This window comes from Salvelinus sp. IW2-2015, linkage group LG2, assembly GCF_002910315.2.
Source record: "Salvelinus sp. IW2-2015 linkage group LG2, ASM291031v2, whole genome shotgun sequence".
NCBI lineage: Eukaryota > Metazoa > Chordata > Actinopteri > Salmoniformes > Salmonidae > Salvelinus > Salvelinus sp. IW2-2015.
The window spans coordinates 22,191,551-22,209,506 of NC_036839.1; the positions used below are offsets into that span (position 1 = coordinate 22,191,551).

General features: G+C 44.6%; 2 protein-coding genes across 10 annotated transcripts in view; one reads left to right on the forward strand and one right to left on the reverse strand.

The window, feature by feature from the left end:
• ankrd44 (ankyrin repeat domain 44) overlaps positions 1-11,844 on the forward strand; it is a 34,656-nt gene extending 22,812 nt beyond the window's left edge. For 2 of the 3 annotated variants that reach the window (XM_024006058.1, XM_024006067.1), the window contains exons 20-27: positions 5,701-5,818; positions 5,953-6,172; positions 6,418-6,505; positions 6,617-6,700; positions 7,412-7,640; positions 9,169-9,251; positions 9,407-9,498; positions 10,045-11,844. In XM_024006058.1, coding sequence (XP_023861826.1) covers positions 5,701-5,818; positions 5,953-6,172; positions 6,418-6,505; positions 6,617-6,700; positions 7,412-7,640; positions 9,169-9,251; positions 9,407-9,498; positions 10,045-10,298 — 1,168 coding nt within the window. In that variant the 3' untranslated portion in view covers positions 10,299-11,844. The remainder of the gene's footprint in view (positions 1-5,700; positions 5,819-5,952; positions 6,173-6,417; positions 6,506-6,616; positions 6,701-7,411; positions 7,641-9,168; positions 9,252-9,406; positions 9,499-10,044) is intronic. The other variant, XM_024006073.2, reaches the window with a different exon arrangement.
• A 292-nt stretch (positions 11,845-12,136) lies between these two features.
• Positions 12,137-17,956, reverse strand: part of LOC111976857 (1-phosphatidylinositol 3-phosphate 5-kinase) — a 28,553-nt gene continuing 22,733 nt past the window's right edge. For 3 of the 7 annotated variants that reach the window (XM_024006022.2, XM_024006008.2, XM_024006033.2), the window contains 15 exons: positions 17,860-17,950; positions 17,687-17,747; positions 17,451-17,588; positions 17,176-17,296; positions 16,717-16,761; positions 15,288-15,383; positions 15,057-15,140; positions 14,876-14,976; positions 14,690-14,749; positions 14,385-14,561; positions 14,074-14,177; positions 13,684-13,881; positions 13,272-13,464; positions 13,004-13,078; positions 12,137-12,820 (listed from right to left, as the gene is read on the reverse strand). In XM_024006022.2, the coding sequence (XP_023861790.1) occupies positions 12,705-12,820; positions 13,004-13,078; positions 13,272-13,464; positions 13,684-13,881; positions 14,074-14,177; positions 14,385-14,561; positions 14,690-14,749; positions 14,876-14,976; positions 15,057-15,140; positions 15,288-15,383; positions 16,717-16,761; positions 17,176-17,296; positions 17,451-17,588; positions 17,687-17,747; positions 17,860-17,950 (1,660 nt within the window). In that variant the 3' untranslated portion in view covers positions 12,137-12,704. Of the gene's footprint in view, positions 12,821-13,003; positions 13,079-13,271; positions 13,465-13,683; positions 13,882-14,073; positions 14,178-14,384; positions 14,562-14,689; positions 14,750-14,875; positions 14,977-15,056; positions 15,141-15,287; positions 15,384-16,716; positions 16,762-16,993; positions 17,036-17,175; positions 17,297-17,450; positions 17,589-17,686; positions 17,748-17,859; positions 17,951-17,956 lie in introns of all 7 variants that reach the window. The other 4 variants (XM_024006040.2, XM_024006027.2, XM_070448028.1 and 1 more) reach the window with 2 other exon arrangements.

Below are 17,956 nucleotides of genomic sequence, written 5' to 3' on the forward strand. Positions count from 1 at the left end.
AAAGCTATGATTGGTCCACAATGGTATTAACCTCCATCAAATTAATAATTAGAGGCATTATTTTCCAAGGGATTTTTCTCTCTAATTTTGGTCAGAACAAAGTTGTATTTTGTAGCTTTTCTGCCAAAAGCCGTGTGGTGTTTTCTGTGTGTGTGGGTGTTTCTGGGTGTGTCTGGGTGTTTTGTCGATGAAGACATTACGTGTAAACATTAGCGTCTGCTTACCTAGCATTTTCCTCTCCCCAGACTACTATTTTATTATCAGCAACACACAACAGCACACCACACACACAACCACAAAAAACAAAAAAACAAAATACACACACACACAACACACACACACACACAACACACACACACACACACACACACACACACACAACAACACACACACAGAGGGGAGGTCTGGCCGTTGATCTTTCTCTAGGCTGGTGGTGTTGATTGTCAACAGAAGGAAGGAAGAGGGCGATAGAGATGTGAAACTACTGTTCACAACGCTGCTGTTCAAGGCTGCCCTTCAGAACAGATAACGGATGATCTTGACTGAGATCGAGAGAGAGAGAAGGGAGAGAGAGAGAGAGTGGAGAGTAGAAGAGATGGATGAGGGAGAGAGGAGAGTAGAGAGATGGATGAGGGAGAGGGGGAATTGGAATTGGTTTGAGCAGTGAGAGGGAGAGAGGCTTTTGGTTGGAGGTCAACATAGTAAAACCAAAGAGAGAGAGGAAAAAGATGGGAGGGAAGAGGAGAGGAAGGGAGACAGGGGTGGCGAGAAGAGAGACAGAAGAGAGAGAGAGAGTCAGCGAGACAGAGAGAGAACAGGCTGAGAGAGACAGCGAGAGAGACAAAGGCGAGAGAGACAGCGAGAGAGACAGCGAGAGAGACAGAGAGAGACAGAGAGAGACAGAGAAGAACAAGAAGAGAGAAGAGAGATAGAGGAGAGAGGGAGAGAGAGGAGAGTAGAGAGATGGATGAGGGAGATGGGGGAATTGGATGGTTTGAACAGTGAGAGGGAGAGGCGGCTTTTAGTTGGAGGTCAACATAGTAAACAAAGAGGCAGAGAGAAAGATGGGGGCATGTGTGAGTTGATTGACGAGGGACGGCGCAAGACACCAGGAGTGGGCGAGAGAGCGAGGGGAAGAGACTGAGAGAGAGAGAGACAAGTAGAGAGAGAGAGACAGTATGAGAGGAGATAACAGAGAGAGAGTATTCAAGAGAGACGCACAACAGAAAGAAAGAGACATTGCGTTTGCTCAGGTCACCAATAGTGTAAAAAGCAGTACGACCAATAAGATAATCCACCCACTATTCATCAGTCTGATGCATTGGACTACATTGGTCAAGTTGAATTTCTCACCTCGATTATGTTTTCAAATGCGGCTAAACAGGGAGACGGCCGGGATGAGATAGAAACAACCCTTCCCTGCCCTCTCAGGGTCACACCTACTCACACACCTCATACTTCATACAGGTACAACACACACATACTCAACCACAACCACACGAAGAGAACACTCACTCCATCTACATTCAGGCACGATATTACTCCACACACAATTCACACACCACACACACCAACACACACACACGACACACACACACACATCAAACAATGTGAAAATTGGTACAGATTCGGAAAAGATGATTACTAAACACACACACACTACTCACAAAGCACCACAGCACCAAACAACACAACACATGGCCCTTCGGGAATGAGGATTGGGGTCACAACTCACACTCAGCACACACATACATCTCAACAACACGACACACAAGAATCTGGTTCAGAGTCTATTTCATTCTGTACTCAGCTACGACTCAAACACATACTCACTAGCGGTCTCACACACGACACCCACCACACACCCACATTCCACGAGTTGAGACGTCCGAACCACACATACGAGAACTGGCATCGGCAGTTGGTTGGGAGGCTAAACGAAATTGACCACAGGTTCCAACCGCTCGCCGCTCATAGGTGGAACCATTACCACATTTTTCAACCAGTGGTAAAATATTTGTATAGCGCGATATTAGGACACCAGGTGGTATACGTGATAAGTACAGTCCAGTTCGGAGGTTAGTGGCTCTCGCTCGCACGCACGGCTACTATCATGGGTGAGAGGTAAACCAATTAATGCAGCGGCAAGTGGTATCAAAAACAGTTCATGTCATGTGTCATGTTTGTCTGAGACGGTTTTTACTCGTATACCCGTAAATACGCATTATAACACCAGTGGTATACTTAACAGTCCAGGGTTTCATTGTAGTTTTGTGAGACGGTACTGGTTTTTATAGGTAACCATTAAACCAACAGCTTTGGGCAACAAGGTGAACAGCCTGGTCCTCCAGTGGTAAAATAGCCGGTTGGCTTGAGTAGCAGCATCCAGTCAGTTAGTTTGTGAGAACGTACTGGTATTAAAACCATTAACACCAGTGGTTAAGTAACCATCTTTACCTTGAACAAACCCGAGTTGGTTCATATCAACAGTCACGCTGCAGTTAGTCCTGTGAGACGGTCACTCTTTGGTATAATCACCCATTTATCCACAAACACCGCTCACAGACTCAGTCTGTCCTCTAGGAAAAGAAATTAAGGTGTTTGGGCCCGGGGTAGCTCCTAAACTACTTGGGTACCCCGCAAACTACACAATAATCCACAACAGCATACATTGCCATAAACAAATCTTAGGTTAGTCATCAGGTTTAAGTTGAAGCGGGGTATCCATGGCATTTTCCAATTATGTCACCTAATTTTAACGCTCTAGTGGTATAAACAGTCCAGTTCAGTTAGTTGTGAGACGGTTACTGGTTATAAACCAATTAACACCAGTGGTATAAAACAGTCAGTCCAGTTAGTTGTGAGACGGTACTGGTATAAACCATTAACACCAGTGGGTATAAACCAGTCCAGTCAGTTAGTTGTGAGACGGTATGGTATAACCATTACCACAGTGCCAAGTGGTATAAACAGTTCCAATCAGTTAGTTTGTGAGACGGTACTGGTATAAACATGTAACACCAGTGGTATTAAACAGTCCAGTCAGTTAAAGTTGGAGTACGGTAACTGGTATAAACCATTAACACCAGTGGTATCTAACAGTCCAGTTCAAGTTAGTTGTGAGACGGTACTGGTATAAACATTAACACCAGTGGTATAAACCAGTCCAGTCAGTTTAAGTTGTGAGACGGTACTGGTTATAAACATTAACACCAGTTTGTAATAAACAGTCCCAGTCCCAGTTAGTTGTGAGACGGTACTGGTATAAACCATTAACAACCAAGTGGTATACAACAGTTCCAGTCAGTTTAAGTTTTTGAGAACGGTACTGCTTGTATGGCAAAGACATAGGTTCTAAGGGTGGCAATTTGGAACACAGGCTATGTAGTGAATGGGGCTTTGTAAAAAGTAGTGCGCTGTATAGGGAATAGGGGAGCTGTTTAGAATGTGGACAGAGGCATTTTCCAAAACTTCCAGGTTCTCCACAATGACAGACCCGCCATTGGACCTCCGTCTTGGTTTTTTCACACAGGCACCAGAATGCGTTACAAAGTTAAAAAAAAATTAGAACCTTTCATAATGTTGCCAAACAAAGACTCAACAAACTTACCTGAGACTCCCTGTCTCTGCCAGTCTGTCCCTGCCTATCTGTCCCCAGCTCTGCGTCTGTGTGCCATCTGTTGCCTGCTCTCTGCCTAATGACATCATTGTGAAACATTCCATTAGCATTTCACTTCTTTCTTATGAACATTTTATCAACTCGTCTTTGAGATATTAGGCTACTAGAGTTCTTACTTTGCGTTTTGGTGTACTGAAAAAATACCTGATGTCCGTCTTTTACTTTTTTTGGCTGGCTGGCTGGCTGGCCGGTCTAGCTGCACACACACACATTTACACAACATATGCTACAAACCTTTTCTAATTTTAATATGTTTGTTTCATATTGGCTGGCTTCCAACAATAGCTGAATTTGTAAAGCTAGCGAGCACCAACTCCGTTTCTGTGGTGTTTGCTATAATAAAAAAAAAAAAAAAGTGAAATAAAATAAATGTAAAAAAGTTCACTAGCGACAATTTAGCTTTTGCAACGAGACCATTAAATATATTTAAGACAATGGTATAAGAGAGTGTAGTTCTGTTCAGTTTGGACTTCAGTTTATCGCTAACCTTATCACAGGGACTATGAAGCACTACAGCTGCATGCTGATCTTGGAATAAACTGACGATAGCAAAGATTCCATCTTGACGACGCCACATTAATGGAATAGGTACTAGCTAGCTTGCTAGTTAATGTTTGCTTTAGTTTGCGCGCTAGCTCTGCAAATTCAGCTAGTGTGTGAACCCTGCCAACATAAAAATGTAAACATTGCTATGGCGCGATTGACTGGAATTAACCTCACGTCAGTTACGTACATGTGCCTTTCAGACAGTAGATACGAACCCTCTATTACCTTGCCAGCTAAAGAACTGGCAGTGGATCAAACCATTGTGAGGCAAAGGGCGGGGTGGTCGCAATCTTTTGAAACTTAAAAAGGCGCTATTAAGTGTCTATAATCAGCACAACTGCTTTCATTGCGTATTATAATATTATTGAAATTACATAGTTATGTTTGTATGTTTACAGTGATAGATTGGGGGGGACAAATCATATTTTTCCCAGGATGGGGGGGTCGTGTCCCCCCCGTCCCCCCTGGGATTTCCGCCTATGACTGGCACACTGGACAAGCTCTTCATGGATGAATCCCAATTTCAACTGTACTGGGCAGATGGCAACGTTGTGAACAGAGTGCCCCATGGTGGCAGTGGGGTTATGGTATGGGCAGGAATAAGCTACGGACAACGAACACAATTGCATTTTATCGATGGCAATTCGAATGCACAGCGATACCATGACGAGATTCTGAGATCCATTGTCGTGCCATTAATCCTCCGCCATCACTTCATGTTTCAGCATGATAATGCATGGCCCCATGTCACAAGGATCTGTACACAATTCTTGGAAGCTGAAAATGTCCCAGTTCTTGAATGAACAGCATACTCACCATTCATGTCACCCATTGAGCATGTTTGGGATGCCCTGGATCGACGTGCACAACAGCGTGTTCCAGTTCCCGCCAATATCTAGCAACTTCGCATAGCCATTTAAGAGGAGTGGGACAACATTCCACAATCAACAGCCTGATGAACTCTATGCGAAGATGTCGTGCTGCATGAGGCAAATGGTGRTCACATCAGATACTGACTGGTTTTCTGATCCACACCCCTACCTTTTTTTTAAGGTATCTGTGACCAACAGATGCATGTCTGTGTTCCCAGTCATGTTACGTCCATAGATTTGGGCCTAATGAATTCATTTCAATTGACTGATTTCCTTATGTGAACTGTAACTCAGTAAAATCTTTGAAATTGTTGCATGTTGCGTTTATATATTTTTATTTAGTATAGTTATAAAGGGACTGGATAGGTATACGTTATATGGTAATATCTTGCGCTCACCTTTCTCTCTGATAAGCGAGGTAAAATTTGGGCTGTATTGCTTATACTCATCTAATCATTTCAGATCTGATTGGATGGATGGAAGTAATATGATGAAAATTCCACCGAACCTACAATACTAGTACATGGGCTTTGATTTGGGATTGTGTATGTGTCTACCGATCTGTTTGTCCTACTCTGACTGTCCCCTCTCTGTCCCTGTCAGGACTCCTCTGATGCTGGCGGTGGCAGGGGGACATGTGGACGCTGTGTCTCTGCTGCTGGAGAGAGAGGCTGCTGTAGACACAGCAGACAGCCATGGCCTGACTGCCCTGCACCTTGGGGTGAGTGTGTGTGATTGTACTGAATTCTGGGTAGCTTGTAACATTACATGATCTCTTTGTCCAGTCTAAAAGTTTAAAGGTGATCTCTGTCTCGTTCCCATTTTCTCCTCTCTTTCTCCCTCCTCCTCTCCCAGCTGCTGTGTGGTCAGGAGGAGTGTGTCCAGTGTCTGTTGGAGCAGGAGGCCTCTGTGTTGCTGGGGGACTCCAGGGGCCGAACAGCCCTCCATCTGGCTGCAGCGAGGGGCCACGCATCCTGGCTTGCTGAGCTGCTGAGTATCGCTTTTTCAGAACCGCCCACGCCCCGCCTCCGAGACCACCAGGGGTACACCCCCCTGCACTGGGCCTGCTACTATGGTCAGTCACTAGACCTACCTACTACATTGGGCCTGCTACTATGGTCAGTCACTAGACCTACCTACTACATTGGGCCTGCTACTATGGTCAGTCACTAGACCTACCTACTGCAGGCCTGCCTCAAACCATTAATTTTTTGTCAATCTCCAATCAGTGTGCCTTAGGATTTTGTTTCTACTTGTATATTTGATGTGAAATACATTTTAAGTTGGCATGTTCTAGTAATCTTTTGTATGTGTGTCCAGGTCACGAGGGCTGTGTGGAGGTACTGCTGGAGCAGAAAGGTTGTCGCTGTATCGATGGGAACCCCTTCACTCCCCTGCACTGTGCTGTGTAAGTCTTCACATACATGTACAAATTGCACAGTATTGCCCATAGATGTCAGTGTTGACTGTGTTTTGCCTCATGGACAACAGTGTTTACATTCTGTGTTTATCTTCCCAGGGTGAATGATCATGAATCCTGTGCCGCACTACTGCTGGAGGCCATGGGATCAGACATCGCCAGCTGTAAGGATGCTAAGAATAGGTAGGTCGTCACCAGTGGTAGAAAAAGTACCCAATTGTCATACTTGAGTAAAAGTAAAGAAAGATATCTTAACAGAAAAGTGAGTCACCCATTAAAATTCTACTTGAGGAAAAGTCTAAAAGTATTTGGTTTTAAATATACTTAAGTATCAAAAGTAAAAGTATAAATAATTTAAAATTCCTTATATTAAGCAAACCAGACCGCATCATTTTCTTGTTTGTTTATTTATTTACAGATTGCCAGGGGCACGCTCCAACACTCAGACATAATTTACAAATGAAGCATGTGTGTTTAGTCAATCTGCCAGATAAGAGACAGTAGGGATAACCAGGGATGTTAACTTGATAAGTGCGTCAATTGGACCATTTTACTGTCCTCTTAAGCATTCAAAATGTAACGAGTACATTTTTGTGTGTCAGGGGAAAATGTATGGTATAAAAAGTACATTATTTTCTTTAGGAATGTAGTGGAGTAAAAGCTGTAAAAAATATAAATAGTAAAGTACAGACACCAAAAACTACTAAAGTAATACTTTAAAGTATTTGTACTTAAGTACTTTACACCACTGGTCGTCACACACCCGATTCAGATACATATTGGAGTTGCCCTGGATCAGATGGAGCTGTATCTAACACAGCCTCAATCTCTAAACTTCTGTGTTCTCTTCCTCCTGCTTTCCTCTCCTCCCACATCCTCCCCTTTCTCTCTCAGGACTCCACTCCATGCTGCAGCGTTCTCTGGTCATGTGGACTGTGTCCAGCTGCTTCTGTCCCATGATGCACCTGTGGATGCTGTGGATCAATCAGGGCGCAGTGCGCTGATGATGGCTGCAGAGAAGGGAGGAGTGGGTGCTGTAGAGGTGCTGTTGACCAGTGCCAACGCCAGCCTGGGTTTGGTCGACCAGAATGGCAACACAGCCCTCCACCTGGCCTGCAGTAGCGTGAGTGTCCACTAGGGAGATCTCTCCCCATTTCTTTGACATGACATTTGTACATACCACATACTAAACTCAGCAAAAAAAGAAACTTCCACTCACTGTCAACTGTGTTTATTTTCAGCACACTTAACATGTGTAAATATTTGTATGAACATAACAAGATTCAACAACTGATACTTAAACTGAACAAGTTCCACAGACATGTGACTAACAGAAATGGAATAATGTGTCCCTGAACAAAGGGGGGGTCAAAAAAGTAACAGTCTGATGTGGCCAACAGCTGCATTAAGTACTGCAGTGCATCTCCTCATGAACTGCACCAGATTTGCCAGTTCTTGCTGTGAGACGTTACCCCACTCTTCCACCAAGGCACCTGCAAGTTCCTGGACATTTCTTGGGGAAAGGCCCTAGTCCCCACCCTCCGATCCAACAGGTCCCAGACGTGTTCAATGCGATTGAGAGCCGGGCTCTTCGCGGGCCATGGCAGGACACTGACATTCCTGTCTTGCAAGAAATCACACACAGAACGAGCAGTATGGCTGGTGGCATTGTCATGCTGGAGGGTCATGTCAGGATGAGCCTGCACGAAGGGTACCACATGAGGGAGGAGGATGTCTTCCCTGTAACACACAGCGTTGAGATTGCCTGCAATGACAACAAGCTCAGTACGATGATGCTGTGACACACCGCCCCAGAACATGACGGACCCTCCACCTCCAAATCGATCCCGCTCCAGAGTACAGGCCTCAGTGTAATGCTCATTCCTTCGACGATAAACGCGAATCCGACCATCACCCCTGGTGAGACAAAACCACGACTCGTCAGTGAAGAGCACTTTTTGCCAGTCCTGTCTGGTCCACCGACGGTGGTTTGTGACCATAGGTGACGTTGTTGCCGGTGATGTCTGGTGAGGACCTGTCTTACAACAGGCCTACAAGCCCTCAGTCCAGCCTCTCTAGCCTATTGCGAACAGTCTGATTTAATGATGGAGGAATTGTGCGTTCCTGGTGTAACTCGGGCAGTTGCTGTTGCCATCCTGTACCTGTCACGCAGGTGTGATATACCGATCCTGTGCAGGTGTTACACGTGGTCTGCCACTGCGAGGACGTTCAGCTGTCTGTCCTGTCTCACAGTACGGACATTGCAATTTATTGCCCTGGCCACATCTGCAGTCTTCATGCCTCCTTGCAGCACATTCACGCAGATGAGCAGGGACCCTATGCATCTTTATTTTGATGTTTTTCAGAGTCAGTAGAAAGGCCTCTAGTGTCCTAAGTTTTCAGAACTGTGACCTTAATTGCCTACCGTCTGTAAGCTGTTAGTGTCTTAACGACTGTTCCACAGGTGCATGTTCATTAATTATTTATGGTTCTTTGAACAAGCATGGGAAACAGTGTTTAAACCCTTTACAATGAAGATCTGTGAAGTTTTTTCTAATTATCTTTGAAAGACAGGGTCCTGAAAAAGGGACGTTTCTTTTTTTGCACAATCATAGTGCATACTATATTAATTTTGCTTCACCCTCTTTCAGGGAAAGGAGGATTGTGTTCTGTTCATCCTGGAGAGGCTAAAGGACACTGTTCTCATAGGTGCCACAAACGCAGCACTGCAGACGTAAGTGTTCGTCAGAGATAGCCCATGGTTAGTCTAGGAACCGAGAACCAAATATTATGTCCGCTAGCTACCTGAATTTATTCTGGGGTGGAAATGTCTAGCCCCTCCCCACTACAGAAACACTACAAACCTTCTGATTGGTTTGTCCCTCCCAGGCCACTCCACCTAGCAGCTCGTAGCGGTCTGAAACAGGCTGTCCAGGACCTGCTGTCCAGGGGGGCCAGTGTTCAGATGTTGGATGAGAATGGTAGGTCTTAAGGTCTGGTCTGGGCATGAATCAGTACCAGTGCGTTAAAGAGATCTAACTGCATGCTGCTATTATATCAGCTGCCTGTGGTTCTATGGTGTTGGCATGTCTATGTACATCAGCTAGCTACAGCGGTCTGTGTCTGTCTGCTCTGGTAGGCTCGAGAGAGTGGGTGTGCGCACGCAGCTAACTGGTTTGTAGCTCTCTGTCCCAGTTCCACCTATCAAGTATTGTTATTAGGGCCAGGAGTTTTTCCTTATCCATAGAATGAATTAGGTTTAGGTTGTACGCATTCCCTGTCTGCTTGTCTGTGTACTGTCTGCGCTGGCTGTGTACTAATGGAATGCTGCTTTCTCCCGTTGTCCTCCCTTCCCTTGTCCCCCCACCTCTCTCTGTTTTTCGCTTTGCTCTCCCCGCTTCTTCCATGTTTCCTCCCCCCTCTTTCTCTCTGTCCTTCTCTCTCCCTTCCTCTCTCTCCCACCCTCTTTCTCTCTCCCTATCCCGCCCACTCTCTCCATTTCTCTGCCCTCCTCTCTCTTCCCCCAGGTCTGACGCCTGCTCTAGCTTGCGCTCCTAGCAGGGAGGTGGCTGACTGTCTGGCTCTCATTCTGGCTACCATGATGCCTTTCTGCTCCCCTTGCAGCTCCGGAGTCCCCTCCCCAGGTTCCCTCCTGAGGGCCCTATCCAGGCAGAAGGGTTCGCGGGACCCTCGTAGCCCCAAGGCCCCCTCTGGCCCCTCCAGCGAGGGAAGTGCCAGTCAGGGCACCACTGAAAACGACTCAGACTCAGAAACCTTTTGACCCTGACTCTTATCAGACTACCGGTATGTCTGCAGAGCCGCAGTTTCCCACCCTGAATCCCTCGCTTGTGTCCCAAGAGTAGAACCTGTGTGGGGGCTTGTACAGGACTTTGTCCCCCCCCCCTAATGGCTGGAGCTCAACCTCATGTGATCCTACCTGCTGGTGTTTCTTATCTAGGTACTCTGTCTCAGCTTGGCTATCTATGACAGCATCTGAGACTTTTCTAATTAAAGCCATTTTGTTTGTATGAAAAGAGGACCTTTTTTAAAAAGTTTATTTTGGTTGATTGATGTACCAAATATTGACATATAGTTAACAAGTATATGTATATTTTTGTGTCAGGGTTCATACTGATCTGCCCAGAGCACAAACCAACTAAAGCACAATTCTAGAATTCACTTAAGTCTATTATAAAGAAACATGGTGGAATGTGCATGAGGCGGATAGAAGTGGTACCATTTCAACTTCTTGTTTCCACACCAATAGAAATCACCCACGTCAACTGACCTGGAAAAGCTCTGGGCTGTAGTTATTGGTTTAGGTGACTAGGACCTAGAATTGTTCCTGTCCCTAGTGTTACAGGACCACAGTGTTTCAGTAGTTTACATGCTCAGTTAGATCAGGTCTCCAGTGAAGAGGTTGACACCTGTACGGTATTTATTAACTCTTATATTATGGTACAAAATACTGCTTGCACTTAAAATGTAAAGGAGAGCAGGACCTTGACCACTCTTCTCTCCATCCCCCTTTCCCATCTAGTCTGTCTACCTACCAGCAATGTGCCAGTCTAACTTGTCCAGTGCCTTGTTAAACCTTTGTATTCATTTTTTTATTTCAATTTTCCCAAAAAAAGCGTACGCATTTTCCTGGTGCGTGTAGTGTCTATTCAATCTGTATCGCAGAAGTTCAGCTTTACATTTAAAGGCAATGTTCCTGCTTGAGCGGAGACGACCTTAACATTTCTATAGCGGAATCTGTCACGCTTCAACTGTACAGATTGAGTATTATGGGTGTGTGTGACTGAGATTAGAGTTGATTAACTCTTGGGGGGGTCATGTCACTTCTAACCCTGGAGGGGAAAAAAACACACCAATGTTTTTACACTCCTATGATCAGAATGTGTGTATGTCTGCAACAAGATGTCTAACAAAATGAAGTTCTGCTTTTGTACATTCTGTATGTCATTGTAAAGCACAGCCTTGTCTGTAATAACTCTACCCCAGAGCACACACTTTTTAAAAAGCACAGTGTTAGTTTAAAACGCCTCGAGGCTTGTTGTTGATAATGAAAGTAACAAGAGATTGGGTCTGTATCCCAAGTGGCCCCCTATTCCCGACAGTGTAGTGCACTATAGGGAATATAGCCATTTAGGATGCTGCCATGGGTCAGTATTATGATGCCAGAAGGAGCATCACACCACCAGTCAGTTGTGACAATCGGATCAGATTGATTTTCATACCAGTTCCTGATGCAGTATGAAATGCTCAAGGCTGTTTGTCTTTTTATGAATGAATTGTACAATAATATAAAAATCTGTTTTAATTTAGTGCTGTGTGTCATGTCTGTACTTTCCTATTTGATACCAAGTTTAAGCATTAGATGCCAAAAACATGAGAATGGATCCTCCATTTCAGCCTTGGAACCCTCAAATGCCTCTACATAGATTGTAAGGAGTCAACATACCGGTAAATCAATTCCCACTACATGTAAGCATTTGATGGCGAAGTCTACAGTCTATTCGGGACATCTGAGCTGATGAACAATGACTATCCTCATCTATGTAGTTTTACAAGATGGGACAAACACAACATCTCATTGACACTGAGGTTTAAAACATGTGAAATCAGTGTTAATCTTTAATTACATACTCTCTGTACATTTACATCACATTGATTCATTTGACCACCAAGTAAGATGTTTTTTTCCAGTGCCATCTCACTGTGCCCGCGTGAAACAGTTTGACACGTCAAGATCATTAATCCCATCAGGGAGATAGTCATGATTAAGGAATTAAGTTCTTTCCATGCCAGGATAAACTCCGGCCTATTATTAGGGCCCAGCTTTTACTGGACAGTCATGACTTCCAATAATACTGAAGAGTCACTCGTTTACAGTCTAGTAAATAGTATTATTATTATGGAATGATTGAGTCGTTGTATACTGGCCTTGCATTACTCTTCATCAATCCATCCAGTATGCTTTTATAGTTCCTTATTGGGCAAAGGGTTTTTCTGCATTGTGGTCTCCTGTCCCCCCTGGTAACTGATGTCCATGTTGTGTTCTGCAGCTAGCAGCGGAGTCCCAGACCCGTTTATGCTGTGTTGCCAAACATGCCGTGACAATGACATAGGAATTGGCTACACGACACAAACAGATCTGGGACTCAGGCTAGCTCCCTGGTGTCAGTTAGCAGTTGACCCCTAGACCTGTCCAGTGGTCAGGCACCATGAGGAAGTATTTGTCCATGGCCTCACAGAAACGGGATCGGTACAGCTCCGGAGACACCACTGTGGGCATCTTACCTGTGAGCGTGACACAAATCACCACAATAACACATTTTATTTGTACAGCAATTTTCATTTACAGGAAGAAATCAAAAGGTCTTTGTATAATAAACTAACTACTAGAGATCTGAAAGGGCACAATCTTAAAATAGACTTCAAGGACTAATGTAGGGGGATGGTGGTGTCTGACAGATGAATTACCTTGCCCTCCCAGGATCCCTGTGGATTTCACCACCATCTCCAGCTTCTTATCCCATGTGAATGTCCGAATGTAATCTGATACAATGGAAGGAATGTTTCTTTTATAAATACAGCAAAGTACAAAGTCATTCAATGCCTTTTTGAAGCAGCATGCATGGATAAATTAGATTTTTTTCTGTAAGCACCAGCAAACAGTTAATCTATGTTTAACAATTGTCAATGTTATAGCCAATGAAATTACATTTAAGTTTGAAAGCTTTTCTCGCACCTATGATTCCCACCACCAGCTGGTCTGTGGTGTCGTCTCGTCCAACCAGCAGAGAGTAGTCTATGATCAGGTGACTAGACAGGAAGTAGGCATCACTGTGTATGGCCGCCCTCAGGATGGCCTTGCAGTGGGCTCTGATGTACAAAGGGTTGTCATGGACCAGCTTCAGTAGGTTCTCATCCAGCAGAACCACCTAATATAGAATAATGTATTCCATTTAGCTGATGCTTTTATCCAAAGGTTGTTATTTCAAAAGAGAATGTGTTCTCAAAGACATACCTGGTCAAATAAAGATACATGCATAAATAAACAAAGCTACTGACTGTACAGTGAGTGCATACATTTATGTTGTATGTGGCCTCAGCGGGAATCAAACYCACAACCCGGTGTTGTTACCCCGTGCCATGCTCACCTCACAGCTCTCCTTCCCAGAGTCGGTCTTAACGTTGCGGTTCCTCAGAGAACCCTTGAGGTCGAACACCTGGGCCATCTTCCTGCCATAGAACAGGTTCTCCATGACCAGCAGATCCAGCTTCTTCTCAGAGTTGTTCTGGGAGTTCTTGTAGCCGATCCGGTACACACCCAGGATCTTAGCCAGGGCAGTGGGTCGCTGTGGGACAGACAGGGGGTTTAGGATAGGAATGTGTTCTAATCTAAGAAAATAAACATCCATCACACAAACAATAGGACAACTCCTTGAAAAACATTTAATAAAGTCATTTGAGGAAATCCAATTTAACACCAAAATAGTTCATTATTATCTATTTAAGTCAAATGTAACTATATGGGTAGTGTAGTTTACCTTCTGCTGCACAGCTCCGGTGATGTAGGTGAAATAGTGAGGGGCAAAGTCCAGGAAGGACTGAACCTCTAGTCTGGGCATCTGCTTCAGGATGAATCGGTCATCTGAGTGAGGGAGGGAAGGAGAAAGAAAGAGAGAGAGGGACAGAGACAAAGAGAGCGATAGGTATAACCACTACAAACAAATAAATAGCACTACAGGTGGGTGACATGGACTGCACATATTTAAAGGAGTTATCTTGCCCCCAAATAGGGCTTCCTGGTAAATACAAGTTAAATAAAACAATATAACTCTGGTGTTGACGGTCACACCTTCGGTGGCGTAGAAGACGGCCCCAGACTTGCCGCCGCGGGCCTGCCAGTTGACGCAGTGGGAGAGCGAGCGGACAAAGTCATCCTCCGTACTGTCCATGATCTCCTCTCTCATCTTGTGGAACTCCTCTGCATAGTAGATCCTGCAGTAGAACTTAGCATTGGCATCAGAGAACTCTACGAATGAGAGAGAGAGAGATTAATGACTAGGCCCTATGCTTGTTATTGAGAGAAAGTTTACGGGCTAAGCACTTCACAGGTAACGCCATCCCAAAGGGCACATAAATCCAATGAGAAACACTCACGTAATTCGATATGAGGGTTTCCGGCTGACTTCTTGTGCTTGTCTCCTATGTCTGCATCTTCTGTTCAAAGAAAAATAAAAAGGATGATAGGAATGCCATTAGAACAGAAATGAACTGAGGTAAAAAATACTTTCTAGCACCCCCCTCCCATGTTGCCCGTTTACCCTGAGAGGATCCACTACTCACTGAGAGGGTCAGCGTCCATGCTGCTGCGGCACGGACCCATCTGGGAGGAGGCCGTCTCATTGGGCTTGGCTGGGCTGTTCTTGGCCCGGCTCTCTCCGGAGCTACACACCGACAGGATGAGACGAGGCATTATACATCAGGTAACATACACACAGTCAACATCAGCAGAGTTTGTGTGTACCTGATGGTTTGGGTGGTGTCCTCGCCTCCAGCCTTCACCGTTGTCTTTGACAGCTCATCCAGAGCGGTCTTATACTCCTTACAGCTAGAGGTCAGGCCGAGGTCATTCAAATAATATTAGAACATCATAACCACTATAACGACAATAACTTTAGAACAACAACAAGACAACATAACACATCAGTGAGTAAGACGTGCAGAGAACGGAGAAGAAATAGAGCGGAGTGGTTACCTGAGAGCGAATGCAATGATGGAGCTGGGTTCTCTCTCACACACGGCTATGGGCACTCTCTCATGCTCATACATCAGGTAATGCTTGTCTGGGTCACTGACAAACAAAGATCACAACCATGTCAGAAAACATACAGGGCTCAATAATACAACACACTACTTATCTGTCCATTATACAGAGGATACAACCTGGGGTTGGAACCAATTCAGGGAACAGAACCGAAAACCGTAAAATAACAACGTTTTTCGAAGAACAGAACCGAGAACAAAAGGGATCTATACTGTTCTGAAACATAACCGTTATTTCAGAAGCACGGGAACTGGTTAATAGCGTTCTTTTACATTCCAGGCATTTAAAAAAAAAAGTCCCACAAAAAATGCAAAGCACCTCTGCATAGCCCTCACTGTCACTCAGAAGCGTATTCCAGTGTCTGCCTGCCTGCTGAAAATCCTTCCCAGTGTTTGTAGGCTACCTGCCCCTCCCTCCGAAGCATGCATAGTTTAATGTAGCCTACTGACGTTACGGCAAGCGGTACCGAAGCGCCAAGTCTAGATCCAAAAGGCTCCTTAACAGCTTCTAACCCCAAGCCATAAGACTGCTGAACAATTAAACCAAATGGCCATACAAACTATTTACATTGACACCCCCCTTGGTTTTTACACTGCTGCTACTCGCTGTTTATTATCTATGCATAGTCACTTTACCCCTACCTACATGTACAAATGACCTCGACTAACCTGTACCCCCACACATTGACTCTGTAACGGTACCGCCTGTATATTGCCTCAGTATTGGTAAGGTGTTGTATTCAGCGCATGTGAGAAATAAGATTTGATTTGTTTAAATTCAGAAATTAGATTTTTAATTAGATAACGGATTCACTTTTCCAATGATAGTTAAGGCTATTATAGTTATGACGTTTCACATTGGAGTTATTAACTACAAAAAGACGTGTCTTCTATTTTAATTCTGGTGCCGCTCTGAACACACAAGCTTGTTAGCTAGGTAGCTTGTTAGCTAGCTCTGGTCTAGCTCTCAAACTCTAGATGGCATTATGTGTAATGTAATGGACCTCAGAGTCATGATCAAGGGCTAGCTCTGGTCCAACGTTAGTTAAGCCAACTCTCTGAAGTTCAAAGACTTTCAGAGATCCTTCATAGAAGCCGCTCCTCCGTAGGTATAATTTTGTGGGCCTAATTCAGATAATGCATGTCATAACAACAAGATGCCCAGCGCTCTCCTCACCTGCAAAAATTCAGTCGCATGTCACACCCTACACTACACTAGTCTGTCCAATGCATGTACATAGAGCAGCTTGCTATGGAGCAGGCAAGCTATCTACTGGTGAAGAAGTGTAATGTTGAGCTAGATGTAAAAAAAAATAAAAAAGGTTTAAAAAGGAACAGAAAGGAATGATATAAACCATTACTTTTTGGGGGTTCGAACTGGTTCACAATTATTTTGCTGGTCGGAACTGTGAAAAAAAAAAAAGAAAAGATGGTTCTGTACAGAATGAAGACAATTGGAAAATAATTTTGGTTCCGACTCCTGGATACAACGGACATTTGTTATTTTGGCTTTCACAGTGCCCAGCCCCACCACAAAACAACACAACAGCACAGGGTCAGCGACAGAGCAGTGCAGTGCTCTGGAGCAGGTTAGGGGTTAAGTGCTTTGCTCAAGGGCACATCGGCAGTAGGTGGCACCTGATATAGTGGTGATTTTTCCCGTCAACACTGGGATTCAAGCTAAACATTACAACAAAGTAAGAAAATGAACAGGGCTCAATATAGCATTATATCAAATGCTATCTTATATGGCTGATCATGAGTCAATTTATACCACAGGCAAAAAGCTTATTCAGATGTGAAGGGCATACTGTACTCACAATGGGAATGGGATGGGGTTGTAGCTGTTGCCTGGCAGCAAGTTGGCTAGAATTGCCTTCATGGTGGACTTCTCTTTCACCTGGCTGTCATTGGAGCCCAACAGGTGTCCATCAAACACGTCTAGTAGACAACGAGAATGGAGTTAGAGACCAGAGAGGTCTGTATTTAGATACATACTGTAGATCTAGAGAAAGTGAATGGTAAGCGTATGTAGGGGGTTGTGTTTGTGATTCTACAGGTGTGTGTGTGTGTGTGTGTGTGTGTGTGTGTTCACCCTCTGGGATGCTGACAGAGTCCTGGTCAGGAAAGGATGGTCCAGACGAGAGGGGTTCTGAGCCTGGTTCCCCTGGTGACGGTAACGTTAGCAATGACGACCCCGAGCTCGAGGGCAGGGTAGTGAGGTGACGGTCCTCTGTCAATCGAAAAACAGACACGCCCATCAACTACTGTCAACCAATGAGAGAAGTACTATAGCATTCTGACTGAAAGCTGGGAAAAAAATCCCCTCACCTTTGTCACCATTTTGTACCACAGGAGAGGGGTTGCGTGGAGAAGACTCCAGAACACTGGTCTGTTAAATAAAATAAATACGTAACATTCCATCCTTTATGTTACACTAAGTCCTTATCATATACTAAGCTCATCCTATCATTTGAATTATATTAGGTATATATTGCACTGACCTTGCTGTCGTCTGTCTGTCTGTGTCTCCCAGGGCTGGCTGGGACAGACAGACGCTTCCTGCCCTTCTCCTGCTGGAACAGGTCCTGCAGCCTGGAG